Here is a 27,251-nt window from a genome sequence, read left to right on the forward strand (position 1 = left end):
ATATATATATATGTATATGTATATATATATATGGGCTGTCAAATCGATTAATCGCATCCAAAATAAGTGTTTGCGTGATATGTTTGTCTACTGTATGTGTATATATATATATATATACAGTATATATATACACACACACACACACACACACGTATATATTTAAAAATATATTTATATTATAAAATATATCATATATATATATATATATATATATACAGAGGGTACGGAAAGTATTCAGACCCCCTTAAATTTTTCACTCTTTGTTATATTGCAGCCATTTGCTAAAATCATTTAAGTAAATTTAAGGGGGTCTGAATACTTTCCGTACCCACTGTATATATTTATATTATAATATAAATCATTTTTATTTATTTTACCGGTCAAAAGTTTGGGGTCAGAATGATTTTTAATGTTTTTTTACAGGAGTTTCTTCTGCTCATCAAGGCTGCATTTATTTGATCAAAAATACAGGAAAAAATGTAATAATTTGAAATATTATTATGATGTAAAAACGTTTTTCTATTTTAATATACATTAAAATGTAATTTATTTCTGTGCTGCAAAGCTGAATTTTCAGCATAATTCCTCCAGTCTTCAGTGTCACATGATCTTCAGAAATCATTCTAATATGCCGATTTATTATCAGTGCTGGAAACGTGTGCTGCTTAATATTGTTTTGGATCCTGTGATACTTTTTTTCAGGATCCTTTGATGAATAAAAAGTTAAAAAGAAGAGCATTTATTTTAAATAGAAATCTTTTCTAACAATATACACTACAGTTCAAAAGTTTGGGGTCAGTAAATTTCTATTCTTTCTTTTTTTGAAAGAAATAAAACGTTTATTCAGCAAGGATGTGTTTTATTGATTTATTACTTAAAAAAATTTAAAAAGTGATGGCAAAAGATTTAAATTGTTAGAAAAGATTTATATTTTGAATAAATGCTGTTCTTTTGAACTTTTTATTCATCAAAGAATCCTGAAAAAGTATCGCAGTTTCCAAAAAAACATTTGGCAGCACGACTGTTGCCAACATTGATAATTCTAATAATAAATCCGCATATTAGAATGATTTCTGAAGGATCACGTGACACTACTGGATTAATGGCTGATGGAAATTCAGCATTGCATCACAGAAATAAATCATATTTTAAAGGATATTAAAATAGAAACCATTATTTTATATTGTAATAACATTTTGCAAGATTACTGTTTTTTTCTGTATTTTTGATCAAATAAATGCAGCTTTGATGAGCAGAAGTCTTCTTTAAAAAACATTACAAGTCTTACTGATCCCAAACTTCTGTACGACAAACATATCACGGGATTAATCGATTTGACAGCCTTTATATATTTGCATAAAATATATTCTGTAAAATTTCACTGTGAAAACATAAACACTAACAAAAGATTAACAGAATATTTACCATGGTATTCTTTGAAATACTATATTGACAGACTGTTAAGTCAATTTGAAAATGTAAAAATATTTTAAAACAAAACATTAATATACAAATTTACAAATACAAAATTAAATTGATATTAGTATATTATATTAAATATTTTAATGTTCATTTTTATCAATAGTGACATATTTAATTATAGTAATATAAGTCTTTAAATCAACAAATTTTTTAAATTATGAATATATTAGTATAATCTTATAACATGTATTAATATTCAAACTTATCAATAGTAATACTATATGAAATAATACAAATATTATACATATCGTATTTCATGTTTAGAATATATTTTATTTATATTAAAAATGATCAATATAGTAGTATAATAGTATATAAATAAATGAATATTAATAGTAATTTTATGTGAATTTATATTAAAATATATTAAGACTAAATGAAGATTGTTTAATGTAGATATTTATATATACATGTAAATATTTCTAAACGTGTATTGATTAATTTGGATTGCATTGGGTTAGAATATTATTGTTTTATACACATTTTTTACAGCTACATTCAAAGATCATTTCCAAGGTGTAGTTGCTACATTTTCTTTCATAGGTTATGCAGACTTTTTTTTTTTTAGGGAGTAGTTTTTTTTATTTTCCCCTTGTGATTTTCATGACTTGAACCTCGACTCTTCATCAGGACCCTGAAGCTCTGGCCCAGCTGATGAAGTCGATGCCTCTGACAAACGATGGCAAGTTTTTGCTGCTGGAGAGCGAGACGGGAGACGCAGTGGAAGTGGCCGGACCGGACGAGCAGGAGTCAGAGGCTTGATCTGAACACAACACACACACACACACACACACACACACACACACTCCCATTTCCTGCTGCTGTTCTCCTGTCCTCCCTCTCGCATCTCCAGACAGATTAATGAAGGAAAGACAACAGGTGATTGAGTGAACGCGTTGATTCGTTTAGCACTTACCCAGTTTTAGATGCTCCTGATGAAGGATAGGTGAGCAACTGATGTAATGCTACATTTCTCCAAATCTGTTCTGATGAAGGAAAAACTCATCTACATCTTGGATGGCCTGAGAATGAGAACATTTTTAGCTAGTTTTTTTTATTTTTGGGTGAACCATTCCTTTAAGGTAATTAAGTTAGATGCTAATGCTTACATGCAGATATTATGATTAAATGGATGCAATTTTTCAACTTGTTACATAAATGTACCGTATTGGCCCAAATATAAGGCGACCCTGATTATAAGACGACCCCACTTTTTCCAGATGTCCCTTTTGGAAAAAGCCTTTTTTTAAAAATCAAATCTTGTTTTTTCTCGGTAGAACACATTTTGTCTTCAATTATTTTCATATTGCATATTTTTCCTATTTTAATTTTTGTTTTGAACGTATGGTAAAAACTGGTAAAATGTACCAACAATCAAATTTAAAAAAATATACACTTTTTGATATACCATTAAAAAAAAAAAAACAGGTAGCCCATCTGAATTAGGACATTTAGGCTATCCGTCTAATAGTAGCCTACCAAACTCTTATTAACAGTAGAAGTTAAATCTTACTGTAGTCTTCAAATCTGGGTATTGTCTTACGTTTTAAAATCCCAAAGGGAGTTTGGTCCCATCAGGCTAACGTGACAGTCACGACTCATGCAGCTGTAAGCTTTTCTTTTTCTTTAGTTTTTACTCGCGATCTTTACAACACGCATTACATGACGTATTTCATGGCACACTCGTTTTATGTGTATTTGGCGCCACCTATTGTTGTGGGTGTATTATTGACATGTCGAAGTCTAGACCCTGAATATAAGACGACCGCGTTTTTTCAGTCGTCTTATATTCGGGTCAATACGGTACTTCACATTTGTTTTGTGCAGATTGGGATTCAGCAGAATGCAAAACAAAATTCCACTACTTTTTTTTTTTACGTGCAATTTAGATTGCTTTTAAAACACTCATTTAAAACCACAAGTTTGAGTTTACTTCCTGTTGTCTGTTTATATTTAATAACCTAGAAAATACAGTGAACAGATTAACTCGAATAGGAAATTCGGACATCCTGTAGATGAAAAACAACTGCGTCATATATTTTAACATTCATTCTGTGGAAAAACTAATAATCTCAGGGTGAGTCTGGCAACAAAATGAAATCATTTTTCTAGTTTTTGTTTTGTTTTGTGTGCTGAAGGGCTTTTTCTCCTCCGAGCAGATGGATCAGCACTTTATTAAACACTCATTTATCTACAATCGTTTGTGAACTGAAGGGTTTAACTTGAACTCCGAGTTCTTGAAAGTTGTTTGCTAGTGAATGACGTTGAACTGTTTACATTTATTGTGCTGGAGTGAAACTGATCCTGAAGTTTCTCAAACTCTAATATGCCTCAGTAACCGTCTGAAGTTTAACCTGCGATGAGCTTTAGCATGACGAGAAATAAAAATATTCATGAATGTGTGACTGCTTGTTCAGCACAGCAGCTACTGGTCTATTAGATTCAACCCATGTAACATCTGTTCAGAATGTAAAACACTTTAATAAAGCTTTCTGACCATTTCGAACTTCCTTTATGAGTCGTGAGAACGAAATCTGAAAATTAAACTGTTTATTTTACACATCACATAGCCTAGCCTCTGTGGAGAAAAGCATCAGTGCACACATCACAACAGGAAATGCTGAACAGCATCAATACTGAGCAAATGGATTTGAGTTTGTCACTGAAAACCAGCTACGGGCAATTGTGGCCATTGGCTTTGGTTATATATACACACACACCATACATACTGAAGCAGGTCTAGAGGACTCGGACTCAACACACAGGACAATCAAGAGTCTTTGTAGTAGTTATTGAGGTTGATCCGCAACAAGAAGTCCTCCAGATGGGGCTGATAACCTTTATCCACCAGTTTGGTCACCACTGCAGAAAATACAAACATAAATACAGTCATTCAACTCACATAAATGAAAACATTTCTTTTTCATGCTCTTTTGAAAGTATCATTTACAAAAAAAAGATTTTCAAATTCTGAAACCGCCTCATTATAAACACTCATTTGAACTCCTATTAAAATATGACTGATCAAATTGACATACTTGTTCAGTAGTGCGCAATAAGATCATGTAAAACTAAGGTACTGTAATTGAGCGGATACAAGATCTCTTGACTGACATTTAGGAGTTGAAGAAAAGATGGAGTACTACAGAAGAGGCGTTTTATTACACGTCTGAACGTCCTGATGGAACATTTGGCTTGCATGAATCTCTGCTCAAGAACAAGCTGTATTTGTGATGACTTTGTTGGCAACAATACAGTATTTATTTAGCCAGGTTTTCCAAAGACTGCACCATCTGGTTAGTTTTACAGCGGCTCCTCGTCTTGCAAACTGTGCATATGACAGCAGTAATAGAGAGAGAGTGTCATGTGGTTGGTGGTTTAATTCTCCACAAAAAAAGATGCCAATAGATTTTACAATCTGAATTCATTGAGATGCTCATTAGTGTGGATGGGCTGAACATGATAAATCTGTAATGTTTTGCACGGATTGCCAGGCTTTTCAAGCAAAAGGGTATGAATTTACAGTTGACGTATATTTTCCAGGAATTATTGCAGATCATGCTTATAAATAAATTCGAATAAATAAAGTTTTACAGTTTATTTTTTTGAACATTTAAATTTAAAGTAAATATAAAATATATATCTTTGATGTAAAAAATTTTTTAGGGTGTGTGTGTATCTATCTATAAACATATATACACGCACACACACATATACCTATATATATATATATATATAAAATATTAATATATTTTGTAATGTTAAGAAAATGTTTCTATAAATGTTTTATGTTAATAAAAATAAAAATATTTATATATTTTTAATACTTTATATTTTCTATATAACTTTGTTTTCTTTGTATTTTAAGGGTGCTTTCACACTTGGTTCGCTTGCCTGGTCCAAACCAGAGTTCGATTGCTCCCCCTCCCCCTGCCCCCACTGGACTGCGTTCATATTATTTTATTTGGTCCGAACCGCGGTTCGTTTGCGTCATCAAGCCAGCAGCTGTTTACCCCGTTGCTTAGTAACGAAGGCGGCAAATGCATAACATTGCTCTCTGCACTTTTATATATTTACGTTTTTGAACCATTCGTATTGTTAAAGCTTTGGTACATAATGCCACTTACGTCTGTCTTACGTTCTTGAATGTACTGCAAATGTTTTAAAGGGGTGGTTGATTGCGATTTCACTTTTTTAATGTTAGTTAGTGTGTAATGTTGCCGTTTGATCATAAACAATATCTGCAAAGTTACGAAGCTGAAAGTTCAATGCAAACAATGCAAATTCTGGCAGTTTAATGCCTACAAAAACGACTGGTAAGGGACTACAACGAGTTACTTCCCGGGTCCGTTACGTCAAGAACCCAGAATTTTACATAAACCCCGCCTCCGGGAACATGCACCAAAAGGGGGTGAGGCCATGCTGCGCTGCTTTAGAGAAGAGGAAGAGACGCACGCTAGAGGTGGTTTAGCCAATCACAACACACTGGGGTAGCTAACCAATCAGAGCCCATCGTGTATTTCTGAGGGAGGGGCTTCATAAAAGCAGGAAATGATCAGCGTGTTTCTCAGAGAAGGGACAGAGCGGTGTGGAATAAAGGTAAATTATGTGAAAAATAATGCGTTTTTTAACAAATGAAGCATTAACACATGTTAGACTGCTCCCCATAAACACAATCAAGCCTAGAAAAAAAACAGTGAACCACCCCTTTAAAGAATACTGAAGGAGAACAGAAATTAGATATACAGCTCTCTCGGTTTGCAGCGTATCAGTCACGCTCGTCAGGAAAGTGAGTGAAACACACATTTTTAATCAAACAATACGTCATTAATAGCGGTTCACTTCCGCGATTTGGTACGATTGCGTTCACATCAGCAGCGAACCGTACTGGAGTTCACAGGAACCGTACCCCAGACCACCCTTTTTAAGCGGACTCGGGTACGGTTCGTGGGCGCGCACCCGAGTTCGGAAGACAGCGTTCACATCATCCAATCGAACCCGGGTGCGCACCAAAAGTGCTAGTGTGAAAGCACCCTAACCAGAGTTCGATTGCTCCCCCTCCCCCTGCCCCTGCCCCCACTGGACTGCGTTCATATTATTTTATTTGGTCCGAACCACGGTTCGTTTGCGTCATCAAGCCAGCAGCTGTTTACCCCGTTGCTTAGTAACGAAGGCGGCAAATGCATAACATTGCTCTCTGCACTTTTATATATTTACGTTTTTGAACCATTCGTATTGTTAAAGCTTTGGTACATAATGCCACTTACGTCTGTCTTACGTTCTTGAATGTACTGCAAATGTTTTAAAGGGGTGGTTGATTGCGATTTCACTTTTTTAATGTTAGTTAGTGTGTAATGTTGCCGTTTGATCATAAACAATATCTGCAAAGTTACGAAGCTGAAAGTTCAATGCAAACAATGCAAATTCTGGCAGTTTAATGCCTACAAAAACGACTGGTAAGGGACTACAACGAGTTACTTCCCGGGTCCGTTACGTCAAGAACCCAGAATTTTACATAAACCCCGCCTCCGGGAACATGCACCAAAAGGGGGTGAGGCCATGCTGCGCTGCTTTAGAGAAGAGGAAGAGACGCACGCTAGAGGTGGTTTAGCCAATCACAACACACTGGGGTAGCTAACCAATCAGAGCCCATCGTGTATTTCTGAGGGAGGGGCTTCATAAAAGCAGGAAATGATCAGCGTGTTTCTCAGAGAAGGGACAGAGCGGTGTGGAATAAAGGTAAATTATGTGAAAAATAATGCGTTTTTTAACAAATGAAGCATTAACACATGTTAGACTGCTCCCCATAAACACAATCAAGCCTAGAAAAAAAACAGTGAACCACCCCTTTAAAGAATACTGAAGGAGAACAGAAATTAGATATACAGCTCTCTCGGTTTGCAGCGTATCAGTCACGCTCGTCAGGAAAGTGAGTGAAACACACATTTTTAATCAAACAATACGTCATTAATAGCGGTTCACTTCCGCGATTTGGTACGATTGCGTTCACATCAGCAGCGAACCGTACTGGAGTTCACAGGAACCGTACCCCAGACCACCCTTTTTAAGCGGACTCGGGTACGGTTCGTGGGCGCGCACCCGAGTTCGGAAGACAGCGTTCACATCATCCAATCGAACCCGGGTGCGCACCAAAAGTGCTAGTGTGAAAGCACCCTAAATCTACTTGGTCCAAAAAAAAAAAAAAGAATTGATGTATATAATTGATATCAGGTTGTGGTGACTGTATAGGCACACATCTGTCTGTATCTGAATGGGCAGGTGTGACGCTCTAATCTTATCGTTCCGTCACAGAACTCTGATCATTCAGTGTATACACCTGTAGAAGCAGCTCACCTTTGAACAGGAAGCGGGAGTAGTATTTGAAGGTGTTGTAGGACTGCTGCATGGCAATGAAACTGGGATGCACCGGCTCCCCCTGCTGGAGCTCCCACGGCTGCGCGATCAGCTGCCCGCGGAACTTCAGGATCAGACTAAAGATGCTGTGGATGATGTTCATGACGGGGGCGGCTTTCTCCGTCAGCAAACCCCTGAGAGAGTAAAAAAAAAAAGAACCATTACAGTTTCATATCCTGCTCCAGATATCTGTATATGAAGTGAATATGTCATGTTTGTGTCCTCACCTGAAGATGGCTCTGTTGAGGTATTCGGCGTGTGTGCGGTGAATGGCGTCCAGGTCGTTGGCACTGCTCAGTTTGTGTGTGAACTCGCTCCAGGACACCTGAAGGATCCATGAATGACCTGTTACAGTACTTAACTTTTCACTTACACTTAACATTTACATTAAAAAAATGAGGTTTTGAATGTGTAGGTTTCGAGCCACCACTTTGAGCAGTCGTGTTCAAAGGAACTTAATTAAATCCATTGAAGTCAATCGAGTTCACACTGGTAATATTCAAATACAATTTCTCAAATATTAATAAAAATATCTATTCTTGCATCAAACTGGTTTTTGCTGTAATTCTTGTAAAAGATTAAAATTTGAGAGAATTTCTCAAATTTTAAATTAATAAAAAGTGGTTAATCAGGGCTCTGCGAGTACTTTTCTTTTCAAATAAAATAAAAAAATTATAAAATTAAAAATGCCACAGAGGTGGCACAGAAGAACACAAAAGTGGCTTGTAGGTGTATTATCAGATGTTTAATGAAGCTCAGAGGTGGCATGAGTGGAATTAAATTCATAACTTCATGTTGAGGTTAATATTTTAAATATAAAATTTTTAATATAGAAATATTAAATGAATTAAATAACAGAAAAGATCCTTTAAAACTGAAAGTAAAACTGCCAGTAGGTGGCGGCAAATCATTGCGTTTATCACTGAATCATTAATTCAATTGATTCGTTCGAACAACTAATTAATTCAGGAATGAAGCAAGCGACTGGCTTTATGAATGGGTAACTGATTCAGATTTGTTTAAAAAATGCACGTTCATTCATAAACGAAACATCTCTGTGTTTGCTTGGAAATGCGCGGTGGCTCAGCTGTGACTTTGAAACTATTTTCGCTTAATATTCATTTCTTGTTTAATGAACTGTTGTATTAAATCAATATCACATTTGCAAACTCCCTTAATAATCATTAAAAGCTGTCACTCACTCATCGCGATCTCATAAAGTTCCATTATAATCGACGAAGCTCCCTATCCTGCACAATGAATCTCTTATTTACACCGTCAACACTTTGTTTGCAATAATGAGAGGATTCGTGAGATTGCAGGACTCAGCACTGAACAAAACTCAGGTGTTTGAGTAGTGAGTGGATTCTGATTAACATTGTGTTCAAGGAATCAACAGATTTGTCTGATACATTACTCAACGCAGCAAAAACATGTTGTAAATAAGTTAGAAACCTTTGAAGCTCCCCTGAGCGCAAACACAAATATGCTGATCGGGTCAGTCGCACTGGTGCTCCTAAATATTTTTTTTCAAAGTTGCACTCAGTAATTTTCATTCGCAAATGCACTGCTTCTCCATAGGTTCATGCAGGGCTGCGCATCAGCTTACACGCTAAGTTTTGTTCTCGCGCTACCCTATCTCAACCCCCAATCATTAGCGCAGTTTTGTTTTGTCTTTGACAGCGCATATAGGACCATTTTTGAAATAGCACCATTCTACTAAACAAAATTTATTTAAAATTTAATTCAAGCACTTTCAAGGACTTATATTTGTTTTCAAGTACTTTCCAGGCCTTGAATCCATGCATCTGATATTCAAGTACTTTCAAGAAGCGTGGGAACCCTGTATATATATATACACACACAGTATCTCACAGAAGTGAGTACACCCCTCACATTTCTGTAAATATTTTATTATATCTTTTCATTTGTCAACACTGAAGAAATGACACTTTGCTACAATGTAAAGTAGTGAGTGTACAGCTTGTATAACAGTGTAAATTTGCTGTCCCCTTGGAAGTTTAACATGGCACCTCATGGCAAAGAACTCTCTGAGGATCTGAAGAAAATAATTGTTGCTCTACATAAAGAAGACGTAGGCTATAAGAAGATTGCCAAGACCCTGAAACTGAGCTGCAGCACGGTGGCCAAGACCATACAGCGGTTTAACAGGACAGGTTCCACTCAGAACAGGCCTCGCCATGGTCGACCAAAGAAGTTGAGTGCACGTGCTCAGCGTCATATCCAGAGGTTGTGTTTGGGGAAATAGACGTATGAGTGCTGCCAGCATTGCTGCAGAGGTTGAAGGGTTGGGGGGGGGCTCAGCCTGTCAGTGCTCAGACCATACGCCGCACACTGCATCAAATTGGTCTGCATGGCTGACTAAAGATGATGCACAAGAAAGCCTGCAAACAGTTTGCTTCAGTTCATTGAGGGAACCATGAACGCCAACATGTACTGTGACGTACTGAAGACTGGGCCGCAAGGCAGTATTCCAACATGATAACGACCCCAAACACACCTCCAAGACGACCACTGCCTTGCTAAAGAAGCTGAGGGTAAAGGTGATGGATTGGCCAAGCATGTCTCCAGACCTAAACCCTATTGAGCATCTCAAGGTCTCTAACATCCACCAGCTCCGTGATGTCGTCATGGAGGAGTGGAAGAGGACTCCAGTGGCAACCTGTGAAGCTCTGGTGAACTCCATGCCCAAGAGGGTTAAGGCAGTGCTGGAAAATAATGGTGGCCACACAAAATATTGACACTTTGGGCCCAATTTGGACATTTTCACTTTTCACATTTCAATTTGGGTGTACTCACTTTTGTGACCAGTGGTTTAGACATTAATGGATGTGTGTTGAGTTATTTTGAGAGGACAGCAAATTTACACTGTTATACAAGCTGTACACTCACTACTTTACATTGTAGCAAAGTGCCATTTCTTCAGTGTTGTCACATGAAAAGATATAATAAAATATTTACAAAAATGTGAGGGGTGTACTCACTTCTGTGAGATACTGTATATATATATATATATATATATATATAGAGAGAGAGAGAGAGAGAGAGAGAGAGTACTATTTTTGCTAGATTTTTCCCCCAAATATATAAATGTTAACAATGATCCACAAGTAATGTTAATAAAAATGTTTTGTGAAAACATACTTAAACTCCACAATTCATTGAAATCTATCTTCCCACCAACTTGGTTGCAAATGCAATCTTCCCACCCACTTGCTCATCGCAATGCATTTTGGGATTGTGTTACCCATGAAGGACACCTTAAATTTTGTCCTAAATGAATTCTATATATTCAGATTTAAAAACAGTACCTTTTTTCATAACCAGCAAATGAGAAATGAAGAGACTGAACTGGAAATGAAACATACTCATCTGTGTGCAGAGTTTCATACATTTACTGGGTGTGCAACAAGGGGCAGAAAAGACAGTGGGGCAGAAATCTCACCCGTTCTCTTGAGGTGAAACCAGACGTCTCGGAGGGACCACACCATGTGTTTGAGCTGCAGCAGGAAAGAGAAGAGTCTGTTGTATTTGTTCAGACAGCTGTCTGTGATGACGATATTCACCGGCCAGTCCACCTACAGACAGAACGAGAGAGAGAGATTATGAAAATATTGCATCAGGAACTGAAGAAATGAACACAGTGGGTGTCTCTGACCTTGTAACGGAGCTCGAGACAGTTCAGCGAGTCTGGTGCATGAGGATGGAAGATCTCAGGGAGGTATCGCAACGCAAACGTGAAGTGAGCCGCCAGCTCGCTGTCGCCGTGAACGCTGTACTGTAAGGCCTTATTGAGAATGGAGTTCAACACCAGCGGGGTCAACAGCTCACCGGGCGTCTGACCACTGCCCAGCTAAACACAACACACAGTGATAAGCATTTCCAACATTCATCACATGACCTCATTATGCTGCATGGTTAGTTCAGCGAGAGGCATCTAGTTATCTTTCACATGTTTCATTTGTCATTTTTAATCAGATTTTATAGAAAAACTGTTCAGACCTTTTCAAAGAGCTGATCGCTGAGAGAGAGGGCAAACTCTCCATCCTCCATTAACAGGAAATGTCTGAGTGTCTCAAAGTGCTTCTCCACACCCAACTCCACGAAGAAATAATCCACCACGGCCTTATTTACCATAGACACACTGAGAGAGAGAGAGATTCAAATGTACAAATAGTTTTTTTTGTAGTATAAAGGAATTTCTCTGTTCGTTACACAACACATTTTTTAAAACATGAATTTAAAAATGTTTAAAAATGTTTATTTATTTGTCAATTAGATTTTTTTGATTTTCATTTATATTTTTGATGATTTATATATATTGATTATATATATATGGTTATATATATTGTCAATTAGATTTTTTTGATTTTCATTCATATTTTTGATTATTTATTTTTATATATATATATATATATATATATATATATATATATATATATATATGATTTATATTTTTGAATGAATACACTGATAATGTCACTTAAAAATAACTATTAAATTAATACTATATATTTATGTACAAATATGTACATAGATATATAGATAGATATAGATATAAAGATAGATATAAATAGTATATACTACTATTATTTATAAATATTTTGAATCGGTTTTAATTTTGGGATTTTCTGTTTTCATTTTTAAGTTTTAGTAATTTTGTTGTGTTTTTGTTATTTTATTACTTTTTTAAATATATGTCTATACATATATTTTTTTTACATTTTTATTTCAGCTTTAGTACATTGTTAAACTAAATGAAAATGAGAAATACAATCTTTGCAACTAGCTGAAATAAGTTTTTTTTTTATATTTTAAGTTAACATTTATTTTAAGTAACAAAAATGGTTTTAAGCTTAGTTTCAGTTTTAGTTAACTACAATAACCCTGATTCAGACCAATAACTTGCCTCACAAATTCAAAGAACTGGCTCATAAAAGTCATTTATTCTTGAATCTTACTATACTCATCATGCTGTTTGTTTTGCATTGAACCAACTAAGACTCCTTCATGCCAAAGGTATAAATACAAATAAAAAATAAATATCACACAAGTGTTTATTAAATTTAGGTGGATGATTTACACTAAATGCTGAGATTTTAATAAGCGAATTTGCAAAGCTCAAATAAAGAATGTGATCAATCAGAAAATAAATGTACATACTGTGTAATCAGTGGTGTTGTAACTGAGTGTTTCATGAGAACAGGAAGTGGCATCATCTCGTTGAGCTGAACAGCAGTGACGTCGGTGGCCCGGTGCAGGGACGGGTCTACAGGAAGGCCGTTCGGACCCCACGTCACCTGCAGTAGCAGCTCAGAGTCTGGAGCCGCAGCTAGAGCAGGAACGACAACACAAACCTCTCCATTTCTGACGTAAAGAAAGAAAGCTCTAGTGGTTCATGATGAAGGCAGATGGTCCGGTACTCACTCATCAGGCCGTACGAGTCCTGGTACTGCTCCACTTGGTACTGTAAGGCTAGGCTGAGAAGATAACGATCCTCTGGACTTTCTTTAGGGGACAATCCCAGTCCCAGAGCCCAGGCAGACAGTCCCTCATCCAGGGAGAACAGCTCACTAGGGGGTGCTACTTTACAACATTACAAATACAAACAATATGAAATCATTAACCACAGTGGATTCACTTTGAGTATGACCAACAGACATCTACAAAAAACATAAAGACCTAATATATATATATATATATATATATATATCTTGTTTTTAAAGAGAGGTACTACAGGTTAATAGGCTAAAAATATACCTTCATGTTTTTGTCAATATTTAAAATTTGTAACATTTTCTATAGTTTTTTTTACGTTTGCAAAGTTATTTTTAAATTCTGAAGGTTTTTAAGAGCAGCTGAAGATGCTAAATATTTTATTCTGTAGCACCTGCTGTTAAGTGTTTTTTTTTTTTAGCAGCGTTCTCACCCTGGATGTCTGGGTTGGCTGGATTTTCTGCATCTTCTGATGTTCTGTCAGATTTGGATGGTGGCCTGTCACCGTACAAACTCCCTGGCACCACCCCGCCAACCATGCAGCCCATACCCAGAGCAGAGTCTGACGAATGCCCGTGGGCACCGCTGTAAAGAGAGCTGGGTCGAGTGGTTTCAGTCCTACGAACCACACACCCGATACCCAAGGTGGACTGTGAGGAATGTCCATACGCACTGCCAGGTAACGGAGAGGGTTGAGGATCTACGCCTGAGACAACACACCCGACTGTCAATGTGGAGTCAGATGTATGACCGAAAGAGCTGCCAGGTAGAGGGGTGGGTGATGGGGCAGCATCGGGCATCACACAACCCACTTTAAGGGTGCTGTCAGAGGAATGACCATATTTGCTCCAACGTGGCAGAGAGGAGGCAACATCCGACACAAACTCACCCACCTTTATATGGGCGTCAGAGGCGTGGCCGTGAATATTAGCGGTGTGGACGGGATTGGTCACTTCAGAAACATGTTCACCAACCCTTATATGGGCGTCAGAGGCGTGGCCATGGATGTTAGGTGTTGGAAGAGGATTGTTCACCTCAGAAACATGTTCACCAACCCTTATATGGGCGTCAGAGGCGTGGCCATGGATGTTAGGTGTTGGAAGAGGATTGGTCACCTCAGAAACATGTTCACCAACCCTTATATGGGCGTCAGAGGCGTGGCCATGGATGTTAGGCATTGGAAGAGGAGTGGTCACCTCAGAAACATGTTCACCAAACCTTATATGGCTGTCAGAGGCATGGCCATGGATATTGGGCATGGGGATGAGAGTGGTCACCTCAGAAACATGTTCACCAACCCTTATATGGGCATCAGAGGCGTGGCCTTGGATGTTAGGCGTGGGAAGAGGAGTGATAACCTTAGAAATATGTTCACCAACCCTTATATGGGCATCAGAGGAGTGGCCTTGGATGTTAGGCGTGGGAAGAGGAGTGATAACCTTAGAAATATGTTCACCAACCCTTATATGGGCATCAGAGGAGTGGCCTTGGATGTTAGGCGTGGGAAGAGGAGTGATAACCTTAGAAATATGTTCACCAACCCTTATATGGGCATCAGAGGAGTGGCCTTGGATGTTAGGCGTGGGAAGAGGAGTGATAACCTTAGAAATATGTTCACCAACCCTTATATGGGCATCAGAGGAGTGGCCTTGGATGTTAGGCGTGGGAAGAGGAGTGATAACCTTAGAAATATGTTCACCAACCCTTATATGGGCATCAGAGGAGTGGCCTTGGATGTTAGGCGTGGGAAGAGGAGTGATAACCTTAGAAACACGATCGCCAACCATTATATTTTCATCAGAGGCGTGGCCATTGATGTTAGGTGTGGGAAGAGGACTGGTTACCTCTGAAACATGCTCGCCAACCCTTATATGGGCATCAGAGGTGTGGTCATGGATGTTAGGTGTGGGAAGAGGAGTGGTTACCTCTGAAACATGCTCCCCAATCCTTATATGGGCATCAGAGGCGTGACCATGGATGTTAGGTGTGGGGATGGGTGTGGTTACCTTGGAAACATGTTCGCCAATGCTTATATGGGCATCAGAGGCATGGCTGTTATTTCTTGTATCAGAATCGGACTCTGACTCATGGAAGCCTCTGAGAAGAGACACAGATTGTTCTTGCTCTGGCTGAGAACAGTGAGAGGGCTGGCTGACACTCTCACAGGACTTGGCTTCCTCTGTTGGCTCCTGGGCGGCTTGCTTTGGCTCTGAACCTGTGCTGGCCGCCAAGGGCTGTGTTCCCGTCTCATCTCCAGTCGGTTGTTTTTCTGTACACTGGCTATCGCTCTCTGCCTCACATGTTCGCTCTTGAGTAGTTTGTGCAGGGGTGTTTGACTTAGAGCGTATTGGGCCCTTGTTCCGCCCTGAGGCAGTGGAGCCTCCCAGCTGCACGGAGCTCTGTGAAGGGTGTCCATGAACACTAGCCTTCGGCTGACCTGCTGGCACCTCTGAAGTGAACTGACCCAATAGGAAGCTGGACTTGGACGCCTGTCCATTTATATTAGGAACGGGGACAGACTCCAGGAATTCCGAAACGTTTTCACCAACGCATATGTGGGAGGTCGATGGGTGTGGATGCTGTGGGAGGGGTTTCTGAGGGGATTGCAGGAGGTCGGATCCATTGTTGTGGAGGGCCTGGGTCACGGCACCACTATCAGGGACGTATGGAGGCTTCGGGAGGAAGTCAGCAATGTCAATTTCCTCTGATTTAAGAGCTTGAGTTTCACCAATGGCAGGAGAGCAGGGAGGAGCAAAGGATTCTGTGAGAGGAGGATTTGCTGTTTGCTGTTCTCGTGGATTCTGCTGCTCAGAGAGCTGAGGTAAAATTAAAACAATTAAAACAGCATTGGAGTAGGTTGAATTTATTATGCTATAGATGAGTATATTTAAAGAACAGCACACAGACCTCAGCGTGTAGTTGTGCAGGTTGTAGCATTTGGGATATTTCTGGAGGGGGGCCCTCCTGACCTAAAGGAAACTTCTCCAGAAGAGCCTGAACATAAATTATAGCACCTCAGACATAAAGATTTTCCCTTATCCATCACTTCAAAATAGTACTTTAATGGCAAATGCACACATATCCTTGGCTAACTGCTGAAATACAACTATCAGTCAGTTAAAAGTTTAAGGAACTCAGAAAGGATGGTTCATAAAATGAGAACGGGAGACTTTCATATGACACAAGTAAGATTATAGTTGTATTATTTCTATAATTAAAATTATACTGTTATTAAAATTTTTTGTAAAAAATAAATGTATAATAATATCACTATTACAATAGCAAAGTAAGATACTAAACAGGTACTAAAAATCTCTATTAAAATGCAAAAAAGCATTTTTTTTTAAAATATAAATAACATCTATAAATATATTGTAATAAAATAAGTTATTGGAAACTGAAAAAATGACAAATAATAACAATAAAAAAAACTCTGAAGCATGATATCAGACCTGTACATTCTGTTGTTCTTGCTGCAGGAAGTTCACTCTGCGCTCGTCGAGTTTCATCCTCTGCACCTTCCACATGGCTCTGAGCTCTCGTCTTGCAGCGGCTTCTGATAACTGACTGTACTGAGTGATCAGATCCATCCTGAACACACACAGAAAATACATCATTTAATAAATGTCTTTGATCTCTCTGGATATTTGAGTCCTTTTATAAAGTGCAACAGTGCAAAAAATCCTATAAATTTTCTTCACAGTGAAATAGATTTTTATTGATAACATGAACTTTTCAAGACAGACCTACCATGAGCTCTGAGGGTGATACGACACTATGTGAAGCTAAAAGTCAGTGCAATTTCCACTTTATTTATAATTTTTTTTAAAAAAGTCTTTAATTGCCAAATTTTAGGTGTAATACCAACCATAACAAATTATGTATAGTCAATAGTTTTACATTTTACCACTGTTTTTCATTTGATTATGTCATTTGCAATGCCCTATAGGATGAGTAGTTCATTCCCTCATCAAAAAAAAAAAAAAAGTACACAATCTTGTACCTTTGTCTTTTTTCTTAAATACTTCTTTGGTTTGAGTCCAAAATTTTAATGTTATGATTCATCTGAGAACTGTTTGTTTTGGTTCATGGCTCAGAATGCTTTACTGAATAAATTGCTCAAATGCATGAATGGGAAATAAACTTCCTGTGGGCGGTCACTGCTGCCCTACAGCCTCAATCGCTCTTTTTTTCTGATTGTTACTGTATGCCGCCCACCGTGCCCTGCGCTCCAGCTGCTCCTCAAGGGCCTGCAGCCTCTGCTCACGGTCTCTGAGCTCTCGAGCATAACCGAAATCGTCTTCCTGCTCCTTCAGTCTCACAGCACTACGCCACTGAAACCACATCCATACAAGTTAGAACCGCTGAAGATGGTTTTACTGAAGGGTTATTAATATGCTTCTCACCTCCTGGTCGAGCTCCAGCTGCTGTTTCATCTCTTCAAATCGCTCTCTCTTCTGGGCCTCCTCTGCCAGACGCTGCGACACCTGGTGACCTGCAGGGGGCGAGAGCGAGAAAAGTGGGGCGTCAGCTGAAATCTCCATTCATCTGTCTCTGTGGGGAGGAATTCTCTCTAGCTATTCGTCCTGATAATTAATACTTGACCTCTGCGAGGAGAACAGCTGTGTGTCCTCCTTACATAAAAAAAACTACTCATATCAGTGTTAGTTTTTGTTATTTTAGTATTTAAACTAGTTTCTAAGCAAAATGTTTCATTCCTGATTAATTTAGTTGAAATTGTGGTACATTTTTAATGAGATTTTTTTTTTGGTAATTTTTATTATTTATTATTTTTATGTCTAAATATGTCATTTAAAAAAGTTATTGTTTTTTTTTTTTAAGTATCTTTATATAGTGTATTACGTTTTAGTTTTTCTTCAGTACTTTTGTTATTTGATCATTTTAGCATTTTTTTTTTATTTTTTGTCATTTTTATTTGTTTTCAGTGTCTATAGAGTTTTAGATAATTTAATTTGAGTTATTTTAGTACTTAAAATGCGCATAAGAAATTTGAGTAATTTGATCAGTCTGTCATTTTTATTTGTTTTTTTTAAAACTATGTATAGTTTTTATTACATATTAGTTTAGTTTTATTTATTTTAGTCCTTGTATTTTAGCCTTTTTTTTTTAAATAAATGTCATTTTATTGTGTTTTTGTAATCGTTTTTATTTTTTGTCTAGCATGTCTATATAGTTTTTTTTAGGTTTTAGTTTTAGTATATTTAGTTTTAGTTAAAAAATTGCCTTGGCATCTACATGAAATAAAATACATTTAATGTTTTATTTCAGTTAATGTTTATTTTATTTCAAGTAATACTTTTTATGGTTTAGTGTTAGTTAACAATAAAAACCCTGTTACATATCAGTCAGATCTTCCCTGTCTAAGTGAATGGCTTTTGGCCAGGATAATCAGCAATGTGGTTCTGTCCCAAATGGGTCACTCAACGAGAACTTGCAGGCCCACAGAACCTCCCATTTCTCATTTTATAATTTAGAAGGGTGCTATTTGGGACAGGGAACTATGATGAAAGTCAAGTCTGGCTACGCAAGACTAATTTTAGCCAGACAGAAGCTGCTAACAGCATCAGGTGTGTGTGTGTGTGCGTGCGTGGGTTTTGAAGGGACAGATTTCTGACCTCTGATTTTCTCCAGGGTCTTGGCCGCTGACACTCTGACCTGATTAATGAGCTCCTGTCGGGCCTGTTCAGTCCGCATAGCCTGACAAAACACAAGTTAGAGAGAGAGAGTGGGGAAAATGAAATAAGACAGACTTCAGTGCAAAACAATTTAACAGATTTTATCCCAGGTCAGAGTGTCCTGATGAAACTGGGTTAATGGACTGGCTTTTAAAATCTCATCTGTTGCCATGCCAACAGTACTGGCTCTCCACCATTATTGGCTCTGAATTCAGCAAGCATACTGTAGACATATAAACATTTAACCTGGATGAGCTATTCTAAAAACCTCATCATTAATTTACAACATATCAACATCTCCATAAAAATCATTCAATCAGCATGATGACAGGTGCAGTACCTGCTCCTCTCTGCTGATGGCGCTGTGCCTAGCGATCGTCTCCATTCGTCCGCGATACACCGCACAGTCTCTCTCAATCTCCTCTACTTCCTGCAGGGAAAATGTCACCGCGATCCTGGGCACTGGTACATCTGACCAGAAGATGTAGTGCTGTTCAATGAACAGATGGGAGTTAGACGGAACTTCCGATGTTGTAATTATCGCCAGTAAAACATTTATAATGTAATAAAATACTTATATTAAAAAAAAAATGCTGTGCTATTCTATTAATCAAAGAATCCTAGAAAAATGTATTACAGTTTCCACCAAAATATTCAGCAGCACAATGTGTTTTCAACACTATATATAATGATAAGAAACATTTCTTAAACATCAAATCAGCATATTAGAATGATTTCTGAAGAATCATGACACTGAAGCCTGGAGTAATGATGCTGCAAATTCAGCTTTGATCACAGGAATAAATTACATTTTAAAATATATTAAAATAGAAAACAGTTAATCGTAATAATAAAAACAATATTACAGTTTTTATTGAATTTTTCATCAAATAAATGCAGCCTTGATGAGCATAAGATATAAAAAAATCTTACGGACCTCAAGCTTTTGAGCAGCAGTTTATATGAAGCATTATAAAGCGTTTGAGACGCACCTGTGGGCAGCAGATTTTCAGCAGGTTGATTGTTTTCCCGCAGACGTAGACGTCATTGGCGATGTGTTTGAGGAACACCGGCACACAGTCCTCTGCATCACACGAAATCAGAGTGTAGCCCTGCGTCCAAAAGTTCTTATCTGAGGAAACAGATTCATTCATTTTTAAAGGGGTTTTGCATAAATGTGACCCTGGACCACAAAACCAGTCATAAGGGTACATTTTTCCGAAATTGAGATTTATACATCATCTGAAAGCGGAATAAATAATCTTTCCATTGATGTATGGTGATTTGATGATTTGTTAGGATAGGACAACATAGGGCTGGACAATAATTCAATATCAATATGTATCACGATATAATTTTTTTCAATAACGGTGATATGATTTTTAAACACATTTCCGATATTTCGATATACATTACCAGTTTCCCATACATTGATTTATTTGTGGCGTTTGACTTCGTTGAATAAACATGAGCACTGCACGTTTCAAAATCAAAACGCGTCGCGGGTGTTTTATATGAATGTATCTCTGAAGGGAACCGACTGTCTTCAGAATAGTTTAGATGGCATCAGAATATTAGAATGATTTCTGAAGGATCATGTGACTGGAGTAATGATGCTAAAGCTCTGCTTTGAAATCACAGGAATACATTATATTTTCAAATAGAAAACAGTTATTTTAAATAGTAAAAATATTTCAAAAATGTTAATGTTTTTGCTGTATTTTGGATCAAATAAATGCAGGCTTGGTGAGCAGAAGAGAATTCTTTAAAAAACTTCTGTAAAAATCTTACTGTTCAAAAACTTTTGACTGGTATGTTAGCCTATAGTTTGAAGTAAAAAATATTAATATTAATAAGGAGAGTCTGAGATTTATTTGACACCGATTTCACATTTCTTGTTTGTATGAAGGCTAAATACCAATAAAACGTGAACATTTATTTATTTGCGCCATTTTTTTCCCCTAAAATATTATATAGTTTTATAGGAGTAGGTTTCATAGAGTTGGCAAATAAATTTTTCATAAGTTTGTAGGTACAGACAACCTGTGTGGCCGTTCTTGGCCGTTTTTATGAAACTTTTATAATAGTGTTCATATCGATATCGGAATTATATCGTATCGACCGAAATTAAGAAATATATCGTGATATATTAATATTAATAAGGAGAGTCTGAGATTTATTTGACACCGATTTCACATTTCTTGTTTGTATGAAGGCTAAATACCAATAAAACGTGAACATTTATTTATTTGCGCCATTTTTTTCCCCTAAAATATTATATAGTTTTATAGGAGTAGGTTTCATAGAGTTGGCAAATAAATTTTTCATAAGTTTGTAGGTACAGACAACCTGTGTGGCCGTTCTTGGCCGTTTTTATGAGACTTTTTTAATAGTGTTCATATCGATATCGGAATTATATCGTATCGACCGAAATTAAGAAATATATCGTGATATCAATTTTGGCCATATCGTCCAGCCCTAGGACAACATTTGGCCGAGATACAACTATCTGAAAATCTGGAATCTGAGGGCACAAAAAAAAAAAAAAATATTGAGAAACTCGCCTTTAAAATTGTGCAAATGAAGTTCTTAGCAATGCATATTACTAATCAAAAATTAAGTTCTGATATATTTACAGTAGGAAATGTACAAAATATCTTCATGGAACATGATCTTTACTTAATGTCTTAATGATTTGGGGAGGACATATTTAACATGCTAGATTTAATGTTAAATATTTTTTAGGTTAATAATCAGGGTCTGCACTCAGTTTGTGATATTCCTGTGTTTTAGAGTAAAAAGTAGGGATGCAACAATACAGTTAGCCCACGGTTCAATAAATACCTCAGTTTTGAACATTTTTTACCACAGTTTTTGGTTTAGTTCTTTTTCGCTATTATTAAATGCTACAATATACATTATAGAAGAAATAGAACTCAGGACGCTCCATGAAATCCCTAATATGGACAAAAACAGCCAGCTATTGCTGTAACTGAATAAAAGACAGAAACGCTTTGAATGATGACATTCAAAAAGAACATTAAGATAATAAACACTGTACTGCGACAATGTTTATCTGTGTTCTTAAAACCACCTCGAGTATTTTAATAATTAAGTAATGTTAGATTATATATAGATTTTATAACATAATGCTATTTATAATCCGATAATCGACTTAGCCGTTAGTCCAGTGTAGAATTTATTTCTGCGTCATTCTGTAATAAGAAGCCACATCAGATCAAGAGGGAAATTATTTTCAATATTTGTCTGATGTTGTGCAGTAAAAGAATGTTATAATATTCTTTTTTGTTGTTGGTCAAAAGGTTTAGTCATTACAAGGGAAGATGCTGGGCGTGTGTTGCTTTTTCAGATGCAGGCGTTTTTTTCATCTCAGCGCGCAAACTCACAGACACACAAACAGAGCCAGCTTGGAGAGAAATAAAACGCATGGAAATTTAAAAGCAAAACCTAAAAAAAACGCTCTGATTAGTTGAACTCTTCATCTTTTTCTGTTGCTTGTTTTGAATACTGCACGTGGATGGAGGCGTCACCAGTTTTTTTGCGTAGTTTAGTGTGACAAATCGTACCAGTGTACTTTGAGGTCAAAATGCGTATCCGCTAGGCAAAATGCGTACAGGTTGGCAGGTCTGCCATTATCACTGATGTAACTGCACACAATCAAGATAATACAAGAAATCCACAATAATGCAGCAGAAAACAGATGGATTTAACATTCAACTAAATTAAAGCACGAGACTGAGAAGCTCACCTCTGTAGGTCAGATAATCCTCATTGACCTCGATCATAAACTCTTTATATACATCACGGAAGATGCCACTGTACACCCAGTCTGAAACAAACCTACACACATAGTTAGTTAGCCATCAAAACAAGAACATACCACAAGACAACCACTGTTTTTATTGAAAGCTACATTATACTGTAGACTAACTAGGCTAAACTATCCAACTATAAAAAAGTTTTTGATTAAACATTCACATTTATGCACATGCTTTTACACTAAAAAAGTATAGGCTACTTCTTTTCAAACCCATGACCTTGGCATTGTTAGTGACATGCTCTACTGTTTGAGCTACAGGGAGGCTAAAATGAATTAATTATTAAAATAAAAAAGAATTGTATTAATCAATTAGATTATCAATTTTGTTTTTGGGACTTGACAGACATATCTTCTATACATGATGATTCTCCATTCACATCACACAAGAAAAATAACAGCATACGGGTTTATTCCAACATGAAGGCGAGTAAATAATAGCAGAGAATCTGTATTGTGCATGTATTGTGACACTACAGTATCTCACCACCATTTCATGGACTCCATCACTCGGAAAATATAGGGTGTCAAAAACCACTCTGCTCTTAAGTGACCTTCCGGAGTTGAATAATAGATAAATAAATAAAAAGCGAAAGGAGGAGATGAGTTTCTCACCGTGTGTACGGCTCACAGCTGCTCTTCAGCAGTGACAGCAGCACCGGATGATTCTCATTACTGCAGTTACTCTGAGCTTCATTATACAGACACGACAGCAGCTTTACACCCTAAACACACACATCACACTGCTAATAACACAAACACCACCGCAGACCTGCAACAGCCACCTGTCTACAACACTTCTGAGCTGAAAACAATGTCTTCAAACTCCACTTCAAAGCTGATGTCTCTGACAGAAGAATTGAAGTGTGTGACGAGAGTGTTTCTTACCACGGGGAAAGTCGCTCGTCCCACGCCTCCGATTCCATCCACACAACACAGTTCTGACAGATACCTGATCAACACACACATGCACACGTACAAACACAATGGTTAACAGCTGCTGAAACTCATTTTAAAGACTAATCTATTTATGTTGCTGTTCTTCTCTTGATGTCCGAAAATAATAACACCCAGACCACTGGCCCCAACACAAAACATTTTTTTTATTAATTCATGATATATTTACATTTATTATATAAAATAATATATATTTTAACTCTATACTTTTGTATTTATATAGTTATATTTTGTGTGTGAATATATATATACACACACATTATTAAATATATCAACATATCTACACATAAATTATACATTTAAATATATTAAAGGGGTCATATGATGCTGCTAAAAAGAACATTATTTTGTGTTTATGTGGTTTAAAGTTCAAAAAACACATTATTTTCCACATACTGTACATTATTGTTTCTCCTCTATGCCCCTCCTTTTTGAAACGCGTCGATTTTTACAAAGCTCATCGGTCTGAAAAGCGGGGTGTGCTGTGATTGGCCAGCTATCCAGTGCGTTGTGATTGGCTGAATACCTCAAGCGTGTGACGGAAATGTTACGCCCCTCACATACTGTTGATGCCGTGTCCCGGCTGGAGCGACGAGACAACATTAAAACTCATTATAAACGAGGCATTTGTTGCATCCAGTGGGGACATAATTACTGATTATAATGACTTACACTGTCTTTTTACGCGTTGCGTTGCATTGCATCGCGCCGTGTAAACATAAAACTCTGTCTGCATTTGTGATCGGAGAAATGACAAACAACAAGTGCTACTCTACACTGCTCAAAACTCACGTTTGAATCATCAGTGGCAAATCGTTTAAATTAAAATGTACTTACGTGAGTCAGAACAGCCGGCATTGTAGTCTAACGTTACTCTCCCAGGATCAGTAAACAGTCCACCATAAAATATGCTGCACACATCTGAATATTTGTGTTAAACTGTTCTGGAACAGTGTTGTAAATACAACTTAACCACTGATTTGTAGTCGTGTCCTCTTGGAAGACCAAACAAAGTAGTTTCGCTTTCACAACGAAACACACAGCGGCCTAGCGTGAGAGGAAGCCCCGGCTTAAGCGTGCGCTGAGGCTGGGATAGAGTGAGCTGAGGTGGGCAGGACTCATTGTGACACTACAGTATCTCACCACCATTTCATGGACTCCATCACTCGGAAAATATAGGGTGTCAAAAACCACTCTGCTCTTAAGTGACCTTCCGGAGTTGAATAATAGATAAATAAATAAAAAGCGAAAGGAGGAGATGAGTTTCTCACCGTGTGTACGGCTCACAGCTGCTCTTCAGCAGTGACAGCAGCACCGGATGATTCTCATTACTGCAGTTACTCTGAGCTTCATTATACAGACACGACAGCAGCTTTACACCCTAAACACACACATCACACTGCTAATAACACAAACACCACCGCAGACCTGCAACAGCCACCTGTCTACAACACTTCTGAGCTGAAAACAATGTCTTCAAACTCCACTTCAAAGCTGATGTCTCTGACAGAAGAATTAAAGTGTGTGACGAGAGTGTTTCTTACCACGGGGAAAGTCGCTCGTCCCACGCCTCCGATTCCATCCACACAACACAGTTCTGACAGATACCTGATCAACACACACATGCACACGTACAAACACAATGGTTAACAGCTGCTGAAACTCATTTTAAAGACTAATCTATTTATGTTGCTGTTCTTCTCTTGATGTCCGAAAATAATAACACCCAGACCACTGGCCCCAACACAAAACATTTTTTTTATTAATTCATGATATATTTACATTTATTATATAAAATAATATATATTTTAACTCTATACTTTTGTATTTATATAGTTATATTTTGTGTGTGAATATATATATACACACACATTATTAAATATATCAACATATCTACACATAAATTATACATTTAAATATATTAAAGGGGTCATATGATGCTGCTAAAAAGAACATTATTTTGTGTTTATGTGGTTTAAAGTTCAAAAAACACATTATTTTCCACATACTGTACATTATTGTTTCTCCTCTATGCCCCTCCTTTTTGAAACGCGTCGATTTTTACAAAGCTCATCGGTCTGAAAAGCGGGGTGTGCTGTGATTGGCCAGCTATCCAGTGCGTTGTGATTGGCTGAATACCTCAAGCGTGTGACGGAAATGTTACGCCCCTCACATACTGTTGATGCCGTGTCCCGGCTGGAGCGACGAGACAACATTAAAACTCATTATAAACGAGGCATTTGTTGCATCCAGTGGGGACATAATTACTGATTATAATGACTTACACTGTCTTTTTACGCGTTGCGTTGCATTGCATCGCGCCGTGTAAACATAAAACTCTGTCTGCATTTGTGATCGGAGAAATGACAAACAACAAGTGCTACTCTACACTGCTCAAAACTCACGTTTGAATCATCAGTGGCAAATCGTTTAAATTAAAATGTACTTACGTGAGTCAGAACAGCCGGCATTGTAGTCTAACGTTACTCTCCCAGGATCAGTAAACAGTCCACCATAAAATATGCTGCACACATCTGAATATTTGTGTTAAACTGTTCTGGAACAGTGTTGTAAATACAACTTAACCACTGATTTGTAGTCGTGTCCTCTTGGAAGACCAAACAAAGTAGTTTCGCTTTCACAACGAAACACACAGCGGCCTAGCGTGAGAGGAAGCCCCGGCTTAAGCGTGCGCTGAGGCTGGGATAGAGTGAGCTGAGGTGGGCTGGACTCCGCTTTGTCCACGGTGAAAGTTGATGTATTCCTTCAGCGACCAGCACTGATCAGCTCCAGGCATGACAAAGCAGATATCGTCCTCTTTTGGAAGACCAAATAAAGTAGTTTCGCTTTCACAACGAAGCACACAGCATCTTCAGGACATGGCTGCAGCATCAACAATACTACAGTGAGAATAAAAGGGAACGAGCCGTTTTAGGTAGGTGTGGCTGACTATTAACTTTTATAAAGAATATCTCTTTGGATTTGAGACTTTAGTCTTTGCAACTTTACAGATCTTCTTTATGCACCAAGAGCTTGTAACACTCCAAAGAGAAAGGAAAAATTGAAATCGCATCATATGACCCCATTCATGATATATTTACATTTATTATTTTATTATATAAATTAATATATATTTTAAATCTATTCTTTTGTATTTATATAGTTATATTTTGTGTGTGTATATATATATATACACACACTATTAAATACATCAACATATCTACACATAAATTATACATTTATTAATTTAATTTTTACAATGATAATTTTAAACATTCCATTTTAAAAATATAACATGATTTAAATATACAGTCTTATGTATATATTTATATTTTGTGTGTTCATAT

General features: G+C 37.4%; 2 protein-coding genes across 2 annotated transcripts in view; one reads left to right on the forward strand and one right to left on the reverse strand.

Annotated features, from left to right (window-relative positions):
- Window positions 1–2,273, forward strand: part of LOC107566243 (DCC-interacting protein 13-beta-like) — a 14,186-nt gene extending 11,913 nt beyond the window's left edge. The window contains exon 21 of the mRNA XM_016251631.1: window positions 2,113–2,273. Within this exon, the coding sequence (XP_016107117.1) occupies window positions 2,113–2,244 (132 nt within the window). The 3' untranslated portion in view covers window positions 2,245–2,273. The remainder of the gene's footprint in view (window positions 1–2,112) is intronic.
- A 966-nt stretch (window positions 2,274–3,239) lies between these two features.
- The window catches only part of tubgcp6 (tubulin gamma complex component 6), a 28,424-nt gene continuing 4,412 nt past the window's right edge, over window positions 3,240–27,251 (reverse strand). Inside the window, exons 7-26 of the mRNA XM_016251632.1 lie at window positions 25,449–25,512; window positions 25,176–25,285; window positions 22,879–22,970; window positions 20,102–20,241; window positions 19,450–19,599; window positions 19,050–19,131; window positions 17,820–17,908; window positions 17,632–17,747; window positions 16,866–17,004; window positions 16,321–16,407; window positions 13,847–16,229; window positions 13,345–13,500; window positions 13,081–13,249; window positions 11,920–12,061; window positions 11,576–11,770; window positions 11,316–11,495; window positions 10,649–10,660; window positions 8,124–8,257; window positions 7,837–8,030; window positions 3,240–4,344 (exon numbers count right to left, since the gene is read on the reverse strand). Of these exons, the coding sequence (XP_016107118.1) occupies window positions 4,253–4,344; window positions 7,837–8,030; window positions 8,124–8,257; window positions 10,649–10,660; window positions 11,316–11,495; window positions 11,576–11,770; window positions 11,920–12,061; window positions 13,081–13,249; window positions 13,345–13,500; window positions 13,847–16,229; window positions 16,321–16,407; window positions 16,866–17,004; window positions 17,632–17,747; window positions 17,820–17,908; window positions 19,050–19,131; window positions 19,450–19,599; window positions 20,102–20,241; window positions 22,879–22,970; window positions 25,176–25,285; window positions 25,449–25,512 (4,726 nt within the window). The 3' untranslated portion in view covers window positions 3,240–4,252. The remainder of the gene's footprint in view (window positions 4,345–7,836; window positions 8,031–8,123; window positions 8,258–10,648; window positions 10,661–11,315; window positions 11,496–11,575; window positions 11,771–11,919; window positions 12,062–13,080; window positions 13,250–13,344; window positions 13,501–13,846; window positions 16,230–16,320; window positions 16,408–16,865; window positions 17,005–17,631; window positions 17,748–17,819; window positions 17,909–19,049; window positions 19,132–19,449; window positions 19,600–20,101; window positions 20,242–22,878; window positions 22,971–25,175; window positions 25,286–25,448; window positions 25,513–27,251) is intronic.

Source organism: Sinocyclocheilus grahami, unplaced genomic scaffold (assembly GCF_001515645.1).
Source record: "Sinocyclocheilus grahami isolate Dianchi unplaced genomic scaffold, SAMN03320097.WGS_v1.1 scaffold1062.1, whole genome shotgun sequence".
Classification (NCBI taxonomy): Eukaryota; Metazoa; Chordata; class Actinopteri; order Cypriniformes; family Cyprinidae; genus Sinocyclocheilus; species Sinocyclocheilus grahami.